The sequence below is a fragment of the Phaseolus vulgaris genome, chromosome 9 (genome assembly GCF_000499845.2).
Source record: "Phaseolus vulgaris cultivar G19833 chromosome 9, P. vulgaris v2.0, whole genome shotgun sequence".
NCBI classification, from domain to species: domain Eukaryota; kingdom Viridiplantae; phylum Streptophyta; class Magnoliopsida; order Fabales; family Fabaceae; genus Phaseolus; species Phaseolus vulgaris.
In genome coordinates, this window is record NC_023751.2 from 981,709 (window position 1) to 1,005,242 (window position 23,534).

The window sequence follows — 23,534 nt, forward strand, 5'->3', positions numbered from 1 at the left end:
TAGAAAGTTAGAGATCTTCAACAATAACCGATTAACAAAGGTAAAAACAAAAAAAAAGCACGGCAAGCTTATATTGTTTTAAATAAACTCCCACGTCCCATGTGGTGATATGATTATTGTCCCTCGGGATCGTTCTCCAGGGTCAACGTGTTGCACTCAGTATTTCGCCGGAGAAAATAATATACTTAGATCTTTGTCCGAAAACGTTAGTTAGAGAAGTGTTAATGATGAGGAAATTCTCTCTTTTTTATGTACTATATAGTCAACAGTTGAAGATTCTAACCTAGATCCAGTGTCTAACTGGCTAGACAATCAATGACTAGGAACCAATCTCGGATTAAATGGCAATTTGGGAGACAAATGCTAATTAAATATCAATGGAAGAGTTGTCAATTTATTAAGGTCAACCAAATGTTAAAAGTTTGACTAATTTGTATGAAATTTTAAGTTTAAAAATTTTATAAGATGTAGTTAAATAAAGTCTACTTCTTTAACATTTTTAATATATAGTATCATAATCGTTTAAAATTTATTTTAGTTAGAGTTTGTTCAACTTATCATAACCTTTTCTATTGGATCATCCATAAATATATATAATCTTACGAACACAATTTTAATAGAAATGTATTAAAAATCCTACATTATATAAGAAACATTTTATAATATATAAGACGTTCAAAACTTTATCTTATAAATTGGTTTATAAGGTTAAATTAAATTTAAAGTTCACTTTTTAATAAATCTGGTTAAGAATTAGACATATAACAACATTTTTCTTACATTTAAAAACACATATTATGTGTAGGTTGTGCTGCTGTGCAAATCGTTTAAATTAAACACCCATAGCGAGATCTAACTTTTTTTTTGGGTAAAAAACTGATACATACTTTATTGAGGACCAATAGCATAAGAAATTCAGGATGCTTTTGATTCCAACTCTAAACGAAAAATGAATGGAATGGACCCTCTCAAAGGGAAGCACTGCTTATGTGCTGCTCTAAAGTTAAGCCTACGTTGGAGGAAACTTTGAGAGGTCTAAACCATTACTTATAAAATAAACGTTCATATATTTTGAAGGGTCCATGATAAAACGCATGCAGTTTTCTGACCTCATGAAAGTTGCCATCTTTATCTTAAAATTGATTTTTTTATAAGCGTTTTAATTTAACAAAACTCTTGCTAACTTCAATTCTTAAAACCCATACTACATATGACTATAGGAGTTTCTGTTTGCAAATTAACTTATTTAAAATTGATATTGTTTATTATTACAAGAAAAATTTGTACAAATTAATTACTTATTTTTTACTTATCTAAAACACTTCATTTAGTTTTTCTTCATACTGCATTTCTCACACTCTTAATTTTTCTGTTGCCTTTGTTTCATCTTCAGTCCAAATATAGTGTTAGCACTCAGCATATTCTAGAGCATTCTGGCTAAATGACATCACCATAACCTACTAAAATTAGATCCCAATTAAAAAATTAAGCATGCACTAAATATACTTAGCATTAGGACAACTTTTTCACCAAGTCATGTGAACCATTCAATAGCATGGCTGGCCACATGCTTGCCTCTTTCCACATAAATAAATGCCCTAAAATTACTTTCCTAACATGTACTCAAATCCCAAAAGAATGCATCATGGGAGATTTCATCATCCTTGTCCCCTCTTTCCAAATGTCGGGGCCTATGTGCTTATAATATAATAATAATGTCACCCTTTCTCTCCAAGTACACCCTCTTTCATCATTTGTTTCTTCAAATTTAGTGTCCTATTTGTGGTTCCTATTCCTCAATCAGGAGAGAATGAAATGCAAACCTTGCCATTGGTCTCTCTTGCTTAACTTATTTCTCAGTAAAGAAAATAATGGAACTCATTTATAAGGACTCTGTTGTACCTAAGCCAAGTATTTCAGGTGTGGGAATCTTTACGGGTTATATTTCAACTAAAAAACAAACAATGAGTACCAATAATTTTCCTCTACAATTGCATTACATTTAAGGTCTAAAGTCCATGCTTCTAAAGGCATCGTCAGAATTAAAAATAATGAAAGGTGTTCTGCTAGGGAGATGAGACTAGTGAATTATTGAAGGCTTCATTTTTTTCCTTCCTTCGAACAGGTTGTTAAATCTCCACTGTGATTCTTCTAGCCGTTTTGCTACTCATTCGGTTCTCTATCTCTCCGTCTTGGACGAATGCCAAATGGAAGAGGTATCTGTAGAAGGCACTCCAATGTTCAATAAAGAGAGTATTCGATACTCAAATGTGTACAATAATAATAATGTATCCAATGTGCGCGCAATTTGTTACCTTACTTCTTACCTCTTACATTTTTTTCGAATACTGATTACAATATCAGAGAAATTTTATGGGAAAAGTATTACTGTTTAAGAATTTTGGTCCTTACAGCAATCTTGCTTTTTCACAGATAAAATGGCACTGCAGAGTGCAGAGCATCACTGAAATATATAAAAAATTTGCTTTCATCTGAGTGACCACTTAACCGTCCTTGTTATTCTGTATTCTTATTGTAAGCTGGCAATTAGTTTTTTTTTTTTTCATTTGTGTACCGAAGTTAAGGGAAGGCTCAGAGTTCTTAAGCATGGAAAGAAAAAGAATATGTAGCTATAGAATAAGCCTGATAAGAAATAAAGCATGGGGTTTTATTCCTTTGCTTCTGTCTGATGGTAAATAACATAAATTCAATGGTCGGACACAGTGGTTTGAAGTTAATAAAGTTATTAGTTTAAATATTTTATGATAGAATAAAAAAAGTTGATTCCGTATACCATTTAACTCAAGGAAAATGAGATAAAATATATAAGACAATGTCAAATATATAATTTATTTGATCAAGGTTGTATTTTAATTTATCTTATTTTAAATAATCCACGAAACAGCGAAACATGATATCATTCTTTATTTTGTTCTATCTCTTTTTATCAATTCAAATCAAATGTAGACTTATTACAAAAATTGCAGAGACGTTATCAACAAATAACAGTATATTAGTTATAATTTATAACTCAAAGGTCCCATTTGAAAGTTAGAGATTATTCTCCCGAATATGTTGTCGAGTGTGAACTCTCCAATTGAAATCTTGTTATGTGCAGAGAAATATATGCGAATTCAGCTGTAGCCATTGAACTTGTGACTTCCGAACTTTGTAGATTTTGCCATAGAAAAAGAAGAGGTAGAGATTATATTCCTGTATATATTCTTGAGTTGAACCCCAATTGAAAAATATATTTAAATTTTTTTACTTTGACAGTGGAATTTCTCCTTTACACTATTTTGGATAAATGAGTGATGAAACAGACATTTTTTGTTTCAGCAATGTGCTGGGTTTGATTTTTGCGGCTGTGAGTCAAAGCCTTACATGTTACTCAATCTAAGGCTACCATACATTACAATAAAATCAGACATGGATTAGTGAATCATTGAATCAGATCTCATGGTTTTCTCCGACAATGTATTCTAGACAGTCAAATGTTGCTTCCTGGAAATACCTCCTTCGCATGCTTTTACGCTCCACCACTTAACTCATTTCCCTCGTGTGAATAATATTATATTGAACTTGTGATAAAGAAGTGATAAATATGTAGATACGTTGGAAGTTAATTCTTAATAAACACACCCTTAAGTTGCTACCAAGATGTAGTTTTTGTGCAAGTCTCCTTCTTAAAACGAAAGCAAAATGCTTTTTTTTAATATGGTTGGCTTGTGTAAAAAACTGATCCAATGACACATCTGTAGTTTCAAGTTGACATGGTGCTGCATTTGTCTAATGTTTGTTGAAGTTGAGAGTTGCAACTATCATTAATATTAGTCATCTTAATGCTTTAAACCAACATTATTTAAAGGGAATTTATAGCTGTGTAAGGATTCGTGACATTTTATGTTTTTAATATATATATTTGGGGTGTGACCCATTGCAGGAAGAAAATCTACCATGCGAACACAAAACATGTGTAGTGATTGGGAAAGGAATAAAAACTATTTTTAAGTGTGCCTTTGTTTTCAAGCGTGTGAATGCTATGAAGAGTAGAAAAAAAAACAAAACTATGCTCTTTATTTGTATCTACAAATGTTAAAAAATGATTAGTTTGAAGGATGTTTTACGAATAAAGGTAAAAAGAAGAAAATTATTCATCTGTAGGAAAGTTTGTCCATAACAAATGTTGAAGAGTAGAGTGAAAAACAAGCTAATATACTCTTTAAATAAATCGACTTTTGAAGTACAAGTAAGAACGCTTACTTTAACTTTTTGAGGCATTAACTCCAATATCAAGGAGCAAGCAGCCTTTGCTATTGCAAGAAACTCTCCATCTTCTTTTTTCTCTTTTGGAACAGAAACATACAATAAATTCAGCAAAATTACATATAAAGCTATCAAACCATTAAGTTATTACCGTTCTTCAGACCAATAAGAGCATTTCAACTTAGTAATTAACTTCTCTATGTTTGCTGAGAGATTCCTGGTCCATTTTTTCCCCAGAATATACTCACTAGTAAGGTTCCTAAGGGGTGTGATACTAATTTATCTTATAAACCAGACATTATACCGAAATTTAGTAAGTTTTCACGTGACGAAACCACATGCTTGGTGTCACTTGCCATTAAGTTAAATAAGATTTATCTTCAGGTAAAGGTTCCTGAACATAGCACAGCATATGCAAACCATGACTTTCAGTTCTGAGATTTCAGTACTGTGTCTAGAGATACATGCTCAGAAAACCTTGGTCCTAGCACGTGAAACTTGTTCCCTGGCACACAATAAGACCGCACTCATCTTTGCTGTTATTACTAAATCATGTCCCTTTAATCTTTATAACTTTCCAAGAACTTGGCGTGGCAGCTTTAACTCAAAGTTGTATTGTACCCTTTGCTTTCAATTTCTTAGTTGTCAGTGCAAGTATAACCCTCTTATTAAACTCATATTTTACTACTATACACATATATGCATTTACCTTTCCTGGTACCAATCAAAACAAAAATTAAGGCTGCCTAGCTGAACTATCTTGTTTGCTAGCTATAAGATAGTAGCTGAAAATATCATAGCTGAAAATATAATGACTCGTAATTTGAGTTAGACACATCACAGACACTGGAGATATATATGTCAGTGTTCACCATTTCAAGAAATTTCTTCTAAGCTGCAAAACTATTATGAGGAAATCAGAAGTTGGGGGTGCCACAGGCAACTCTCCTCTTCAGTTGTCCCTTTCTTTTGTTGGTCAGTTTTGGATTTTTCCTTTCAGTTAAGATATGCGAATCTCTGGACATTTCATGAGGCCTCCATAAACAAGCCGAATATATTTCTACCAAGTATAATAATGTCTTGGAATCTTAACCCCTTTCTTGGTAATAACATATTTAGCCTTTAGTTCTTACTATATACTTCTGGTATTAGTATATTGCTAGTCCATCACCTAACCACCAAAATCTTGTATCAAGAGTCGTGAAATAAAAATTGCTGAACCATGTGAATTATGAAAGCTCAATGAACCTAACTCCTAAATCTGTGAGATAAAAACTAAAGGGGTGAGTAAGTAAGTAACCAAAAAGACCACAGTGTAAAGAAGTAAAACTTGTGCACGGACCCACTGACGGGAAGAGTGCTGTATGATGTCAAAGTTCAAACATTAATTACTATATACTAATGAATTCAACTTTGTCCACTGAACTATCATTCAAGTGCAAGTATCAAAATTGTATACCTCCTCCAGTTTAGTCCAAAGCACTGGCTTAAAATATACAATAATAAATTGATTAAACAGAGCATTTAGAGTAAAAGGGTTACCACAGAAGGAACAGGTAAAAAAAATCATTTTAATAACTGTAATTTCTGTTGGATAAATTTTTTCACTTTTTTCTGTTGTGTTATAAATGTAAAGTACCCAAATATTTATCATCTATTAATCTTTATCACAAACATGATTGATCAGTCTTTTCAGTAGAATCTTTTTAAACCTCGTTTTTTTGTTGAACAAAATTTTAACTCTTGATTAAGGTAGTGAAAGGTCATTGCATAAAGAACGTTGGACAAAAAGTAGAGTGAAATGGAAAAACATTTGATGAGATGAAACATAATGTTATATGATTTGGTCACATGACATAAACAAGTGTAATAGAGGGAAGTACAGTTGCAACAATAATAGGGTGATCTGATATGAGAAGAGCACAGGGCCCATTCACAGAAGCAGCACCCAACAAGCTTTCCTACTTTATCATATGATACACATTCATCATTATTCCTTATCGCACTCACTGTCTCTGCCACCACCGATTACAATCTCCCTACCAAACATGAACCTAAACACAAACAAACCCATCTCATCATCATACTCAGTACTGCAACATATCTGCAGAAGCCATGATCGGTTGGCTGAGATATGCCATGTTGAAAGGGTTGTTGAAGAAGGCGCTACCCTCGGGCTCAAGGAAGCAGGTTGTTGATGGGCCCGGAGGCCCAAAGACACCATTAGTGGCGTTCAAGAAATTGGTGATCTCGTTCAGAGACTCTAACCTGTGGCTCAACTCGCTCACTTGGGCTCTCAGCACCGAGTTCTCAGACTCCACCGCCAAGTACTTCTGGGTGGTGAGGTTCACCGATGTCAGAATCTGGTGATTCTCGTTTCTCAGCTGAGTCACCAGTGATGCCAGATCATCCATGTGCTTCTGCTTCCTCATTCGGGATCGCCTCGCCGATTCGCGGTTCGATATCATTCTCTTCCTCTTCCTCTCATCCATCACAGCCTGCAGGTCCTCCTCTGAACCCGAATTCTGAAGCAGAGACGACCCCGAAGATGTTCCACTCGACGAAGCCATCCAAACTGACCAACACTTCAATCAAAAGTTAACACACAAAGAAAAATCGACCCTTGGATTGGAGAACGCAGGACCCAGACACTAAAAAACCAGAAAAGTAAAAAAAAACGCTGATGAAAATAGTAGTAATAGTAATATAGAAACTATAAATAGAAAGTTGGAGTTGGGGTAGAAATCATGAAACGTAGTAGAGCCAGTAAAGGAAGGCAACTGAGAAGGATTGAACTAAATGGGTCCTGCGTCTCACAGTGGAATTGATCATACACCCAGAAAAGAAGATTTCACTCAGAATTGGATACATCAATCTCAAACATCAAGAACAAGATGTTGGGCATTTAAGAGCCTTCAAAACGGGGTGTTCAGAACATGTAAGATCATCCCAAAGGGATTTGTGCAGAAAGATTGAGAAGATGTGAAAGAAAGAATGAATGAAAAGGGTGGTGTAAAGATGCAGAGTAGCAAAAATATCTTAAAAGTGACTATGAGAAAGAGAGAAGGAAGAGAGTGGAAGGGGACTCTATATGCTTCAAGCACACAATTTATAGAACAAAAAAGCTATCAAAACAAAATTAAAACTTTTTTTTATTTCAAATCCAAAAACATCACCAAACAAACAAGCCAAAATAAAATTGGTGTCTTTATTTCTGTCTCCTTTTTCTTTTACGTAATTGTCAAGTTATGATTTTTCTATTTTGATCTTTCATGTTACGAATGAAAAAACTGTTTATGGTTTTATATTAGTTTAACAACACTTGTTAAGAGACACAAATAAGAAATAGCATATATAGTAATATAGTTATTATAATTTTAATGAAAAAATTGTATTTACTAATTTCTAAAAATTAAATTAAAAATAATGAGAACATGATATAAGAATATTACATGATCCTGCAGAGGCAAACCAATAAAAGTGGATTGAGACAGTTACTGTGGAAATCCAGCTGGGAACCACATTCAGCAAAACACACATGAGATGTGATGAGTATTTCTTTACCATAATTCAAAACCTAGATTACTGTGTTAAGAAAACCATATCATTGTTACTCATCTTAACTAATGCTGCAAAGAATTTTATTATCTACAATTGAATGTTGGAATTTTTGTTTTTTAAACAAAATGTTTTTCATCTAAATAGAAATCAAATTTCATGGGCATGCTCAAAGAGCACTTAATTTAATTAAACTATAACCAAATATATTTAAAGTCTCTTTAGACAAAAAAAAATCATAATGAAAGAGAAATAGGTAAAAAAAATTAATTAATGCTTAAAGGTTTTCTTATATATTTTTATCTTATAAATTAATTCATAGTTATAGAAAAGTCAAATTTTTATTTTGACAAAAAAACCTATAATTTTGTTTAACATATTTCAAACTTTAAAAATACAGCTCTACTGAATGAATTAAATTGCCCTCTAGAAGATCTGACACTTAAGCAGCAAAAACAATGAATTAAATGGTCCTTCTCTTCCAGTGCTTTTAAAACTGTACTTTTTTATGGTATGAGTAAGTAGCAAATATTTTAATACTGTACTTCCTCGGCAAAAGCACAGAAATAATACAATTTTTTCTCAAAATTATTAAAATAGACAGAAATATTTTTTATAGGTAAAGTTGTGAGACAGAAAATAAGTATAATAAATTAACTAATACAAAATTGTTTTAGCTTAACGAAAACATTTAGTCACAAAATTTATAACAACTAATACACTTATTTAATCACATGGGCTACACTCCTTAACTAAACCAATAACATTAAATTCGAGTTTTGAATATATTAAATTTGAATTTTAAACATGTAACTGAAATAAGAAAGAATTTTACCTGCACAAATAAAATTATTAATTTTTTAAAAATACACACATAATATGTATTAAAAAATAAATAGTTCACCGTTGAACATGCAATAAAACTGGGACTTCCTTGTACTAATGGATGTTGGCATATTGCAGTAAATAAGAAAGTAAAAGCCGAAATGATACCAAATTTGAGCTCATTTTTTTTAAATTAATTTTGTGAACATGAATTAAACATAAACTTATTCACTTAGATATTGTACTGATAGGGTAAAATCGAGAGGTTCATGCCGAGAACTACATAGTATAACAATTAAGATGATTAAGTTAAAACCGAGAGGTTTTGACCGAAAGCAATAAAGACAAGAATAAAACAAATATAAAAGTTGTAAAAGCCCAATTAGATAAAAACTTGCAAGAGGGGTGCACAAATAATAAAAAAGGTGCAGAAAGAAAGCCCAAGAGTAAAGGGAAAGCCCATTAAAGAAACTCTATAAATAGGAGTTCAGAGATAGAAAGAGGTAAGAGTGATTTTATCTGATGAACGTTAAACCTTTTCTGACTTTGGCATCGGAGCGACTTGCAGGTACCCCCCACCTGTTGTGAGGAGAAGCCGAGAGCACCAGCCGAGAGGAGAAGCCGAGAGCATCAGCCGAGAGGAGAAGCCGAGAGGAGAAGCCGAGAGCACCAGCCGAGAGGAGAAGCCGAGAGCACCAGCCGAGAGAAGAAGCAAAGAGTTTCCATCAAGGAATACCCGGCCCAAGACAGTATTCAGCCCAAGATTGAAGGATTAGTCTTGATTAACCCATTTCAAGTGTTCTTGATCCTTGTTGTAAGAACAGATATTAAAACAATAAAATTTTATTTAAATTAAAATTGACTAGTAAAGAAAATTTATATTATATAAATAAAGTGTAAATTTCAAATTACAATTGGTAGATATTAACTCAGTAACCAAAAAATGAAAATTTACTCAGATGCAAGCATTGTAGTTGATTTTTTTACATTGGTTATACAGTGACCTTTGAAGAATCAAGTTAAAATCGGAGTCAGCGTATAAATAACAATGGTGGAAAGAAAAAGGTAATTCTAAAAACGGGACCACACCAAACAGTAGTAGATTTGTTGCAGGATACTGAAGGAGACCCAGATTGTCTGACGATTTTTTAACTGCAATCAATTAATTTTTTAATATTTAAAATTGTTATTTATTTCAGAAATAATTGAAAACTTAGAATTAAAAAATATATTCTAGAAAAGAAAATTCAAAATAATTTTTTGTATTACGAAAATCAAATTTTAAAATAAAATTAGAAAACCAAAATTTCATTCTGAACAAATAATTTTGAAATAAAATATATATATATATATATATATATATTTTAAAAACTAAATAATAAAATTTTAAAAAAATAATTCTGAAAAAATAAGAAAAAGTTTGGTGCAAAAAGCAATTGACTTCAATAGAAGTGCAGGGAAGTCAAAACTGACCCTGAACCCAACTTAAAGTATTCAGTCATATAAAGCACGTTCATCAAACATGCACCACTTGTTACGAAATCATTTGTAATAATAAGTTGTCTCAAAGTTGGTGAATGATAGCATGGTAACAATATTTATTAAAATATTTAATAAATAAAATTAAAAAAAAAAAATAGTTTTTTGTTTACAAAATAATTGCTTTAGTTATATTTTATTTTTATATTATATATATTCTACTATTCATATTATACTATATTTATAAAAAAATTAATAAAAATTAGAGCAAAGTAAAATATCACACTTGTTATATAGAGATGATATAGTCTCACCTTATTAACTAATATAATTATTAAAAAAATTAATGTAAAGAAAAATTATCTTGAAGTTTGATGTCTAAATAATAAAATAAATATTTGTAATAGTATAATGGTTAAAATTAAATAATGTAATACAAAATGTCAAAAATAATTATTATCTATCATTTTCGATAGTTTTTGCAGTAAAGAGTACAAATTAAAAAGAAGATCTTACATAATAAATAAAAATCTAATAAGTGAAAGAATTTTTTTTTGTAAATAGAACATTATTCAGAGAAAATATTAATAAATAATTGAAGAATAAAAATGAAATAAATATAAATAAGGTTATAAACTAATATTTAGAAAAACGCTATATCAAGTAAAATCTTGTAAAACTTTACGTTAGAAAAAAGTTCATTTTTCAATTTTTATGATTGGGTGAATATTAATTCTAATTGATAATTTCTTTTGAAGTAAATCATTTTTACTCTAAAATTTTTTTGGTCAAATAAAGTACATAAATTATCTATAGTTTTCACGATTAAGATATAAGATTTTTAGTTATATCAGAGTAAAAACATATATATATTAATTTTTTTCACAACTTTTAATTGCGTAGAAATAAATATTTACTCTATACAATATGCGACCAATAGTAATAGTTAAGTATATATTTTGGAAATATTGCCCCATTATAATATAGAAACACCACTTATAGTTTAATAAATATTTATAAGGATCATTTTTTATTTATATTGGAAAATCAAATTTTCATTCTAAAATAAAAGTGATGCTGAAGGTATTTTTCCGAAGTTAAACTTTATAACTCTTCTTAAATAATAAATGAAAAAATAGGCAAATTATATCCTTCCAATCTAATAATAACGTGACTAAAAACAGTTGTTTAAATTGTTTAGCATCGTATAATACGAAAATTATTATTATTTATTTCAATTTAGTCCTTCTCATTTAGCATCATTGCTCATTGACCTTTGTCCATATTACTTTAAGAAATTAAATGATGAATTATTAACAATGCATTGATATAAGAAGAGACGTACATAGTAATCATTTGTGAGAAGAACACTTAATGTAGAAAAAAAATTTGGAATATTTGAATGAAGTGAAGTAAAGAATGAAATAAAACTAATAAAAAAATGAAAGATAAAAAGAGAATAGAAAAATGAATAAAAAAATTATGTATGTCGCTGCAAGTGTCAAAACATATTGGGTCACTTTAAAAGGTTATTTTAAAAATAAAATAAGTATTTTTAAATTTAAATTATATCAATAAAATTAGTTTTAATTTTAGATTTATTATTTGGCAGCTAAATTATAATATATATTATATTTTATAAAATAGTATCATTTTTATCTTCTAAAACACATTTATTATCTTATAAAATGGATCATTTAGACTGTAAATTAACTATATTGAAAGAATAACAATATTGAAAGAATAACAATTGAGTCCAATTTAAATTATAATTATTTTATTTCACTTAACTCTTTTTGCAAACATTTCGTATTAACCCGTTTTTAAGCTCGTGAGAGACAAAAGTTTATTATTGTTTAATTGAACATAGAAAGAAAGTTTAACTGTTTATAGTTTTATGTTAGTACTTTACCTATTTTTCTTTCTAAAGAAACATGTATTTATTGTTGTTATTATCTGTATCGATCGGGGTCGGACCTAGACGATCGAAAACACGAATTAATAATACAACATAATAAATATGTAGTAAGGAAGCAGTTATAACTGAAGTTTAATGAGTCAAAGACACACTTCGAAATACGCTCCTGCAATATCAGGAAGCCACTACACACGACCTACACATGTCTTGGCGAACTGATTATCTGGCCCACATTAGTGGAGACCCAAGTCAACCTATAAGTAAGATTTCTGAAGGAGGAAAATGTACATTTTTCATATCCTAAGAGGACAAACAAAAATACTAGCACTGACTTGAGCATCGGAGTGCAATCGCAGGTACCCCGACCGGCGGAGCACACACACAGCGAAAGGAAAGACTTCGAAAGATTAGGAGACTATCAGCACGACAGCGAATTGTGTACCAGTGGATAAATCTTACCTAGGCCCCATCATCCATACAGGTACAATTGGCGTCCACCGTGGGGCCCGAGTAACTTTTAGCCTTCCATTCACAAGGACTTCGGCAAGCAACGATGGTATCCACGATGAACAACACAAACAATGACAACACGACAGAAGAGCAAATGGTGATGCTCCAAGCCCTCCAAGCCCAGATGCAGGAACTGCGGCAGAAAGGAATTACAGATCAACTGCGTCATGAAGAAGATCGACGTAAGCAAGAGGAAGAGCAACGTCTGCAAGCAGAGGAGATGGCTCAGTTGAAGGAGTAGAACAAAAGAATACTTCAGCGATTGGAAGAGTCCAAACGGGAAGGACATTCCCACACGTCGATACCAACACCGCAAACTCACCAATCCAGGACAAAACCGCCAACTCTCCAAACTCAGGGGGCACATCATGCTTCACTTACACACCCCACACATCCAAGCATCAAATATGTCGCTCCCGATAGAGAGGTAAATCCAAGGGGTCATCCTTTCACGAATGACATCATTACTGCAACCATCCCGGATAAGTGGAGGGGTTTAACGATGAACCTTTATGATGGTTCTACTGATCCATATGAGCACCTAAACATTTTTAGAACGCAAATGACCTTATACACCATAGATCAGACGGTCAGGTGTAAGGTTTTTCCCACCTTGCTGAGGGAAGGGCCACTAAGATGGTTTACCGAACTCCCACCGAACTCTGTGACTAGTTTCAACATTCTAGAAACAAAGTTTACCACCCATTATGCTACGAGTATACCTCACTGTACGTCCTCAATGTCTCTCCTCAACGTCAAACAAGAAAAAGGGGAGTCGTTGAGAGCTTTTATGGACAGATTCAAGAAGGTTTGCATGGGGATCAGGAATTTGAATCCAGATATAGCAATGCACCATTTAGTCTCGGCCATACTGTCAGGCCGGTTCACTGAGAGTCTAATGGTCTAGATTATTTGAGAAATGCTTGGATCCGGGTTGTGGGCTTTGACCAATTTTATTGCACCTCTATGCTTTTATTTTCAATTGTGCTGAACAACTCTATTTATGACTTCGTCCTTATATATATGTGCGTGTTTTTGCTAAGTCACGTCTGCCTCATCATATCTCACCGAACGAGTAGTATAATAACAATTAACTTATGAATGAACTTCGTACCGAACGCTTCGATAAATAACAATTAAGTTGCTAATAAGTTTCAGACCAAGAGTTTGGTGAATAACATTAAGGTATTAAGTGTTGACCGAATGTCTTGGTAAATAACAATTAAGTTATTAATAAGTTTCAAACCGATGGTTTGGTGAATAACGATTAAGTTATTAAATGCTGACCGAACGTTTTGTTATTTAGCCACGAGTGCAAAATACGAGTGGCCAGAAGGTATAACTCGAAAGTAAAACCACGAAGCTTTCATAAAGGAGATTTGGTCTGGCGCATTCGTAGTAACGCCCGAAAGGATAACGGGAAATTTTCAAGCAACTGGGAAGGTTCATTCCGCATTACCGACGCAACGGCTAGAGGAGCATATCGTTTAGAATATTTATCAAGAAAAACTGTACCGAGAACGTGGATATGCATATCAAATTCTATTACAGCTGATAAATAAAATTAGTGTACTCTTTCCTCGTTCGGTTGTTTTATCCCTAAGAATGGTTTTCAACCGAGAAGGTTTTAATGAGGCACTTTAAAAAATTATTTCTCGAAAACATATGCTACCATTTTATTTACCGAGCATTCGGCCCGTAAACTATCACTGAAGCGTTCGGTCAGCATTTAATAACTTGTTATTCACTAACATCTTGGTCTGAAACTTATTAATAACTTAATTGTTATTTACCGAAGCGATCGGTCAGCAATTAGTAACTTAATTGTTATTCACCAAACTCTTGGTCTGAAACTTATTCATAACTTAATTGTTATTTACAAAACGTTCGGTCAGCATTTAATAACTTAATCGTTTAACCCTCGCTTTCGGTGAGGGTTACCTTCAACGCTTCTAGTTCTTTCTTAGCAAGTCGATCGTTCTTTTCCATTTCAATCTTACAAGACTCAGCAGTCTCCAAAGTCGCATTAAGGGAACTGGCCAAGGCCTCCAACTCAGCTTTAAGCTTTGACACCACCACTGTCTGAGCCCTGTTCAATTCGTCCCCAAGCGCCTTGCCTACAACGGTCGCTCGACTTTGTAACTCCACCAATTATTCAATTAAGTCCTTGGTGGGGATGGCCACTAAAATACCCTCATCTTTTGGACGAAGGTCGAATTGCATAGCTTAGGCCTTTCGCATTGTTGGGCTCAACATAGTGAGTAACCTCCCGGATGGTTGTCCTACTTCAAAGCCAGTTTGCGCCTTGGGCGGACACCCTTTTTTTCGGCCGCCGGAGGCACCACCGTCACGGCCGATACAATTTCCTCCACAACAACCGTTTCTTTCCCTACACCAGAAAGGCTGCTTATCTTTCATGCGAACGCATGGCGTTTCAAGTTGCTCATAAATTTGCCCAAAGTTGGATCCATCTTTAGGATAATATCTGCAAGATACATGTACAATTAAACCACATTATCATAGTTGAAACACGACCGAATATAAAAAGTCTACATACCATTGAAATTTGTCCACTTCTTGGACGACCCATACAAAGATATCAGCTCTCGAGTGGGCAGCTTATAAGACAACTAGTCAATGACCACTAGAATCTCCTTGTCAAATGGTGACAGTGACAACCACAACTAGTTACCAAGTTGGGCAGGATTCTCTGTCCAATGGAATGGAAATTTGGTCATTCCATTCAAATTATAGAAAATATCTTGGCCATCCGGCTCAACAAAAATATTAAAATATTTTTCCTTAAAATTCTTGTATGAAGTGGTAAAGGCAACAAAACGAATATTCCCCGATCAACTAGATTAGGACAACCAACCAACGGGAGAACTCGGACGTGTATTATAGTAATATAAAAAAGATTCAGGGGTGGGCTCAAGTTTGAAAATTCGGCACAATAATCGAAACGCCTGAAGAGCTGCCCACGAATTGGGATGCAATTGCGTGGGTGCTACGTTGAGAATCCGAAGGACTCCCATTGTAAAGTTATCAAATGGAAGGGTTATGTGCAAGTCAACAAAAAAAGTATTATATACAAAAAAGAAATCGTGCGGTGCATTTTCTCGACCATGGCATACGCGGTCGGTCACACCACAAATATCCGCCGTTATCGCTTTGGACGAACATTCAAGCGATAAAAAAGAATTTTCAGATAGGATTTTGTCTAAGCTATCAGCGCTTCTTATCCTAGTGGGGATTTTGAGGACTGAAGGATCAACCCAATCATAGCTTGGGCCGTTCGACGACTGACTCGCACTACCAGATGCAGTGCGATTCACAGATGACTCGGATTTTACAACACTACTCGAAGAATCTACAGAAGCAGACATTACTAACCTTGACTGAGGAATTCGACGCAACAAACTCGACACTCAGAGCAGACAACACAAGGTTTGCAAGAAGAGCGAAAGCGTAAACCCTTAAATCTCCCAGTGAAGCGCTATTTATAGCCAACGGAGTAGGAGAGAGAATCCACTGCCACTCGTCCAATGTCGTTGGATCTAACATGATCTAACGATCAAGCTCACTCTGCATACGAAATGTCATGCAATCTCCATTGTTGAAGGCATCTGATCAGATAATGCATCAACTCTGCCAAACGTCACATCTTTGTCATGCATTTAATGATGTCAGCTATCACACACTGCCTCAGGATCCTCAGCCATCCTACACGACTCTTTAGAGATAAATCTCTTCGAGCCTGGGGGGCAAGTGTACCGAACGGACCCCAGACGACCGAAGACACAAATTAATAATACAACATAATAAATACGTGGCAAGGAAGCAGTTATAACTGAAGTTGAATGAGTCAAAGACACATTTCGAAATACGCTCCCGCAATATCAGGAAGCCACTACACACGACCTACACACGTCTTGGCGAACTGATTATTTGGCCCACATTAGTGGAGGCCCAAGTCAACCTATAAGTAAGATTTCTGAAGGAGGAAAATGTACGTTTTTCATATCATAAGAGGACAGACAAAAATACTAGCACTGACTTGAGCGTCGGAGTGCAATCGCATGTACCTACGACCGACGGAGCACACAGCGAAAGGAAAGACTTCAAAGGATTAGGAGACTATCAACACGACAACGAATTGTGTACCAGTGGATAAATATTACCTAGGCCCCGTCATCTATATAATTACATTATCTTTTTCATTTCAACTAATTTATAACTTCTTTTGTTAGTTGATAAGTTCATTTGATCAAAATGAACGTATTAAGTAAAAAAAAAAAAATCACTAGCTTTTTCAAAAATATATGAGCTTTTGTTTTCAAACTATTATTGATTTTTCACTTTGAACCTAAATATTTTACTAAAACTTCTTATATGTTCAAATTTAGTAAAAGTCTAAAACTACAATTTGAAGTGAAATGTGTGGATAAAAGGCCATGGGGACCAGATCTTAAGAAAATACAAGTCTTTTAAACCAAATTTTGGATGTCCCTCTATATATTTCTTCTGCCTCCCGTAAATATTAAAATTTCCATTTTACCCTTCTTAAATTGTATAATTTTAAAATTATATTTTTTAAATAATTATGGGTTGCAAACTGCAAAAATCAATTTTTGTTTTTGAATGCACAATCCATAAATATTTTTTTAAAGCAAAATACTTCTAAATTGCATAATTTAAAATTTAATTTTGGTTTTTAAAAAGAATTAATTTGAAAATTATTTTTGACTTTCAGATTATACAATGTAATTTAAAAGTCATTGTTGCACCGTTATATATTATGCAATCTGAAATAAAAAAAAATACTTTTAAGTTATGTAATTTGAAAGTATGTTTTTAAGAAGGAAAAAAACAAGTAAAAAATGATTTTGAGATTGTATAATTCATAAGCTTTTAAATTGCATAATCTAAAAGTCATATTTGATTATGAAAACTTTTATGTTTATGGAATATGGAAAAAAAATCTATGGAGGTGCGTGAAAAATTCACACTCTTTCAATCTTAGCCACGTAGAGTCAGATAAAAAAATGGCTTAGAGAACCCTTTAAACCCCATTGTCATCCGGCTAATTTTCCCTCTGCATTAGACCAATTATGACCTGTATAGTAAAATAAAATGTTTGTTTTATTTTTATTTTTTGGATATTTATATCTGCAACATAAGTAAGACAGTTTTGGATTTACAAATATGAAACTGAGATGTGTTTTCCGGATATGATAATTTGCAGCACAATAATGTCTTTCAAATGTTAAAATTTGGAAGTTTTTTTTTTCATTTTGGATGCGAAAATCCAGAAAAAATGACAAGGATAATTTGGGGTTTAAAAATAAATGATGGGTGCAAATCAAAATTGATCTGGTGCAAGAAGAATTAGCCTGCCACATGTTGTGTTGAACGAAGTCCAACTTTTTTTTTCTTAGTTCCTTTTTATTTAATCTCGAGGGCAATTTGGGGTTTAAAAATAAAGGCAATTGCTTCCTGCACCATATCACTGCACCCAATCACGGGGGAAAAACAGAAAATACCCTTAAAAAAATGGGGTACATATAAAATTACATTTCGGACTACAAGAAAATCATGAAATAGAAACCATTTTGTAGAAACCAAAATAATTAGTTGCAATAGTAACTAAATTAGAGACCATTTTAGAAACTAAAAAGAAATCTGCTTTCTAAATTAGTTTATATTATTTTCTATTATTGTTAAATAGTTTCTAAATTGGTATCTAATTAGCAACCAAGGTTTTTGCTACCAAATTTAGAAACTAAATAATTGGTAGTTAAAACCTTAGTTGCTAATTAGATACCAATTTAGAAACTATTTAACAATAATAAAAAATAATAGAAACTAATTTAGAAACCAATTTTTTTTTAGTTTCTAAAATGGTCTCTATTTTAGTTTCTATTGTAACTAATTATTTTGGTATCTAAAAATTGATTTCTATTTCATGATTTTCTTGTAGTGGGACCTCCTTTTCTGGAACACAATAATCTCTTCAGATAAATTTTTCCGGAATGTATTATTTTCAGTTCTGGATTTTTTTATCTGGAATGGGATTTTGATTTATTTTTTTGGATTTTTATATCCGAAACACAAAAATCTCTTCTGGATTTATTTTTCCAGAATGCATTATTTTCAATTCTGAATTTTCATTTCCAGAATAAAGGGTATTTTCAGAATTTTTGAAATTATGTTGGGTGCAGGGAGCATTTGCCAAAAATAAATGATGATGCAGATCTTGATCTGGTGCATAGGGAGAATTAGCCCGCCATGTGTTGTGTTGAACGAAGCCCAACTTTTTTTTTTCTTAGTTCATTTAATCCCGACGAAGGTAGTCTTTTTCCTCAAAGAACCAACTTAGGTTGGGATTGCTATCTTTCTCAATTCAAAGCAATAACATAAATTATACGTTTAAAAAAGAAAAATCAAGTTAAATGAAAAAAATAATATTTCATTGTTTAAAAATTATAAAATTACATATAATATTAAATAAATTCATACTTCATTTATCCAAAATACTGTATTTTTTTTAAAAATATAAAATATTTAACTTATTTTAGAAATCACTGATAATTTTATTTATTAAATTTTGGTTTCGAGCAAGAACCTCTCCCCGTAATTCATGAAAGAGAAATTTATATGAAATTACAAAACAAAATAAGTGATTAAGTGTTAAACGTAGATGACTATAAAAACAATTCAAACTTATAAAGTCATATGCATATGATTATGACTACGAATAATTCAAACTCTTACTTCTTATTTAATTACAAGTCAAACACATGAATGAATGTACTTATATAAAATGATGTTTAGTAACACCTTAAAAATATATGTATTAAAAACATCATATTAGAAATTAGTACGTGAAATATTTCAAGTGAAATATTTCAAGTTTCTTAAGTATGTATCTTAAACTTCTCAAGTCACAGTAAGTTAAAGACTATACTATTTGAACACATGCATGTGTTTTAAATGTGTAAGAATTTTATCTCAAGTTTCTCATTACCTAATCTATATGCTTTAGATACCTAATCAAGATATATTTATTAATACATATAATCACTTGTTTGCTACCTTAACTAATTTCATATCATAAATGTATATTTCGCAATCATTCCAATATTCAAATCAACACAACATCATTCAAATGCATAACATTCTACCTTCAATACTTGAATCAAATAATGATTTAACGGTAAAAAATGTTATTTAAGTGACACAACATTGCTCGAGCAAGAAAACAACTAAGACAAAGACTAAACTTTCTGTTTCATATTCGTTTGAGTGACAAATATATCTCTTAATCGAAATATATAGTAAAAGAGTTTTTATGGGGAATTTAAAAAACAATACTACAATTTATCAAAAGCCTATTTTGTGAGAACATTCTTAACAAGTTCAAAATACCCAATTGCAATTATCTATTGCTTTGATTTCATGTTCCAATTATTTTAACTCAAGATGATATTTTAGTGTTCAATATCTCATCCAATTTCATTAAATCTTCAATTCAATATGTTGTAGATAACATTAATTGTTTTGAGATGAAGAATAGGTGAATTAAGGCATGATTAAATAAGTGAAAAAATTGTACTATAACTATCAACTACAACTTTTGACTTAGTGGTAAACTTTCTATCCAACAATTGACATTAAAGCTAAGATCGTGAATTTGATTACCAACATATTAATAATTGAGAAAGACATTGTTAAAAAAACTATCAATAATTTTGGTGAGTGAAGAAATTAAATTTAGTTTTAAAAAAATGAAAATTGGAGGGAGTATGGAAAGGAGAATAATTAGAAAAAGGAGATCAAAAAGTTATAATGAAACTTCTTACTAATAAAAATTATAAAATCGGAATTAAGTGTGTGTTTGGATTGAGGAGTGGATGTGTGAGGATTTGAGGAAGTGAATATGTGAGGATGTAAGAAGAAAGTGTGAAGAAAGTGAGATTGTTTGGATTGGAGTATGTTAGAGTGAATGTCTAAGAAAAGTTTATGGGACTTGGTGGGTGATATGATGGTTGTGAGGGAGTTTTATTTATTTTTTAAAATTGTTAAATACTACTTTACAAATTTATCCTTGCCTATTAAATTTTTTTAATAATGAAATGAGTTATTTTTGTTTAAAAATAAACAATTTTCACATATTTCATAAATTTAAAAATTAAAATTAGAAAATAAATATATATTAAATATAAATAGATATAATTTAAAAATTATAATTAGAAAAAATTCAACAAATTAAATAAAAATAAAACTTCAAATAATTTCTTAAAATATTAAACATGCATTATAAAATTATAAAATAAATTAGAAAATAAATCAGATTTTATATACATAAAAGATAATATTTTTTATTATTAAAAACCTTATAGTAATAAAAAATACTAAAAAAATATAACGTAATTAAAAATAGAAAATAATTTCGTAAAAAACTATTATCAAATAACATAAACATAATAATTATAAAAAAATATATTAATATAAATACAGCAATAAATTAAATAAAAAAAAACTTCAAATAATTTCTTAAAATATTAAATATATACTATAAAATTAGAAAATAAATAACATCTTATATAAATAAAAAATAATAATATTTTTTAATATTAAAAATCCTTGCAGATTAATGAGGATAAATTCGAAAATAATACATAATGTAACTTTTCCTACACATCTCTTCATTTTGAGGAAAAAATATTTACTGTTCACAAGTATATTTTCTCCTCATCTTCTCTGTAAAACCCTGAATCCAAACCATTGATATCTTCTCATTTCTTTACTTATGAAAAATCATCCATGAAAGCCAACAGAGCCTAAAGAAGGATAATCTCCTTGAGCCATTTCTTCACCTTTATAATTTTTCCCAAATGGTATGCATTATAAACTAATTTATGCAATAAAAAATTATAAAATAATTTACACGTGAATTTAAAGATTACAATTACAATGACAACGTGCATTTTTATCTTGAAAGGAATGATATGATTTATTAATCTATAACTTAAGAATAAATGTTTTTTTAGTTGATTTGATCGCAGCTCTCTAGTCACACATAAAGCCGAACCACCTTGACCTTGTGCACCTCTTCACGGGACACAAGTTAAAATGTTAATAACAATATTCTTAATTTAGTTTAATCATTTCACAGTGAAGAGATAATTTCTGTATATTAAATATGCCAAAAGGAGTCACAACACGTTTTCTTTTGCATTAAATTTTAATTCATTATATATAATAAATTATTGAAGAAAATAATTTTACCCAAAATAGTTTTTAAAACAGCTTAATCTATCTTTATCAAAAGTAAATTATTAAATATTATATATATATATATGTATAATAGGAATATTCTTTAATCCAAAGATTCCCATTCATTATTTAATAATTGAGTATGATTGATGCGTGAGAAACGCAACAAGTCAAGTTGTTTATAAATACAAGCAAATTTGGTTTGCGTTTTAATTTTTTGGTTTACCAGTTTTCCTTCTTAAGTCATGTTGTTCTTTTGTAGTTTGCATCAAAATCAATATGCTTTTTATATTATGGTATGCAAGTCAATTTGATTAAGACAAGAAAGTTGAATTACAATAAATGCAATTTAAGATGTAGGCAACATGGCTTTTATTGTTAGACTTTTATCGAGTTTAATGTAAAATGCTTTTGTAAATACACTTATAAAAACTTAAACGATAAAAAAAAGAGAGAGTGTAGTTAAGTTTATAATAAACCATGAATTTATGTTTGATTTTCACCTAATACACGTTTGGTACAAAGAATGAAAGAAAATAGAGATAGTGAAATAAATAATACATATATCTTTATATTCTTGCTGAAGTGTCAAATCAAATCCATTGTAAGAGAATGGAAAAATAGAGCCAATCAAAAGATCCACACCACAAAATGTTTAAAATGTGTAATCTTCAACTGAAACAAGTAAATAAGAGAAAAAAGTAAAATATTACTGTAAAACTTTCAATTAATCATTAATTTAGTACAATTCGATAATGAATTAATTGGTGTAACTGCATTTAGTTGAAAAAAAGAGAGAAGAACACGGGACAAAATGCCTTTATAAATATTATAAGAAGTACACATTTTAGTTTATTATCAATTTATATTAATTAATAATAAACTATTTAGTACAATTAAATATTTAATGTGGTATATAATTTTTTAAATACTGAAAATATATTAAAAGACATGAATATTTTATTTTTATTATTGAATTGCTCCATACTAGAATTATCAAAAGTGAAAGAAAAAATAATTTTGGATTTCCTCTATCAAGTTATTATTTTTAGTATTTTTGGTTTTTAGTAATTTCTTCTAACTTTTTGTTTTTTAGGTTAGAGAGAAAGTAGTTGTAAAGATAGAAATACTTACTTTTTACATTTTATTTTTGAGCACTTACTTATTTATATTTTTTTATGTGTTAAAAAGATTATCCCAAATTCCACCCAATACACTTTTAACCTTATTTAACAAGTGATCAATGCTTTGATTATAATTAATTTTTTTTATAAATTTATCTTATCATATTAGGAAATCGGATCAGTCCTTAGTAAGCTTAACATAATTCTATTGTGCTGAATGACCGGTATACCAAAACATCTTTCTTGAGCGCAATAATATTTTTTTTACTAAAATACTGTGTAGCATAGATACGGACACTAACACAAAATGGATATAAATACGGAGATATACGGAGATATGTATAATATCTAAAATGTAGGATACGAAACACAGATTTATATATTATATAATTTTAAATTATATAAATTGAAAATAAATATTTATGTGTAAAAGTATGTTTGAGATTCTTTTGGGAGCAAAAAGATATTTTTCATGACTGATTTAAAAAAATTTGTTCCTTATTTTTAAAATAAAAACTTATACAATAAATTTGAGTTTTTAAAAAATTATTGTATTTTATATCTTTTAAAATTAT

The 23,534-nt window shown here is 31.0% G+C and overlaps 1 protein-coding gene across 1 annotated transcript; it reads right to left on the reverse strand.

The window, feature by feature from the left end:
* Positions 1 to 6,078: 6,078 nt before the first annotated feature.
* On the reverse strand, positions 6,079 to 7,402 carry LOC137820409 (bZIP transcription factor 11-like). Its single transcript, XM_068624491.1, has one exon. The coding sequence runs from the start codon at positions 6,834 to 6,836 to the stop codon at positions 6,354 to 6,356; it is 483 nt and encodes a 160-aa protein (XP_068480592.1). The 5' UTR covers positions 6,837 to 7,402; the 3' UTR covers positions 6,079 to 6,353.
* Positions 7,403 to 23,534: the final 16,132 nt, after the last annotated feature.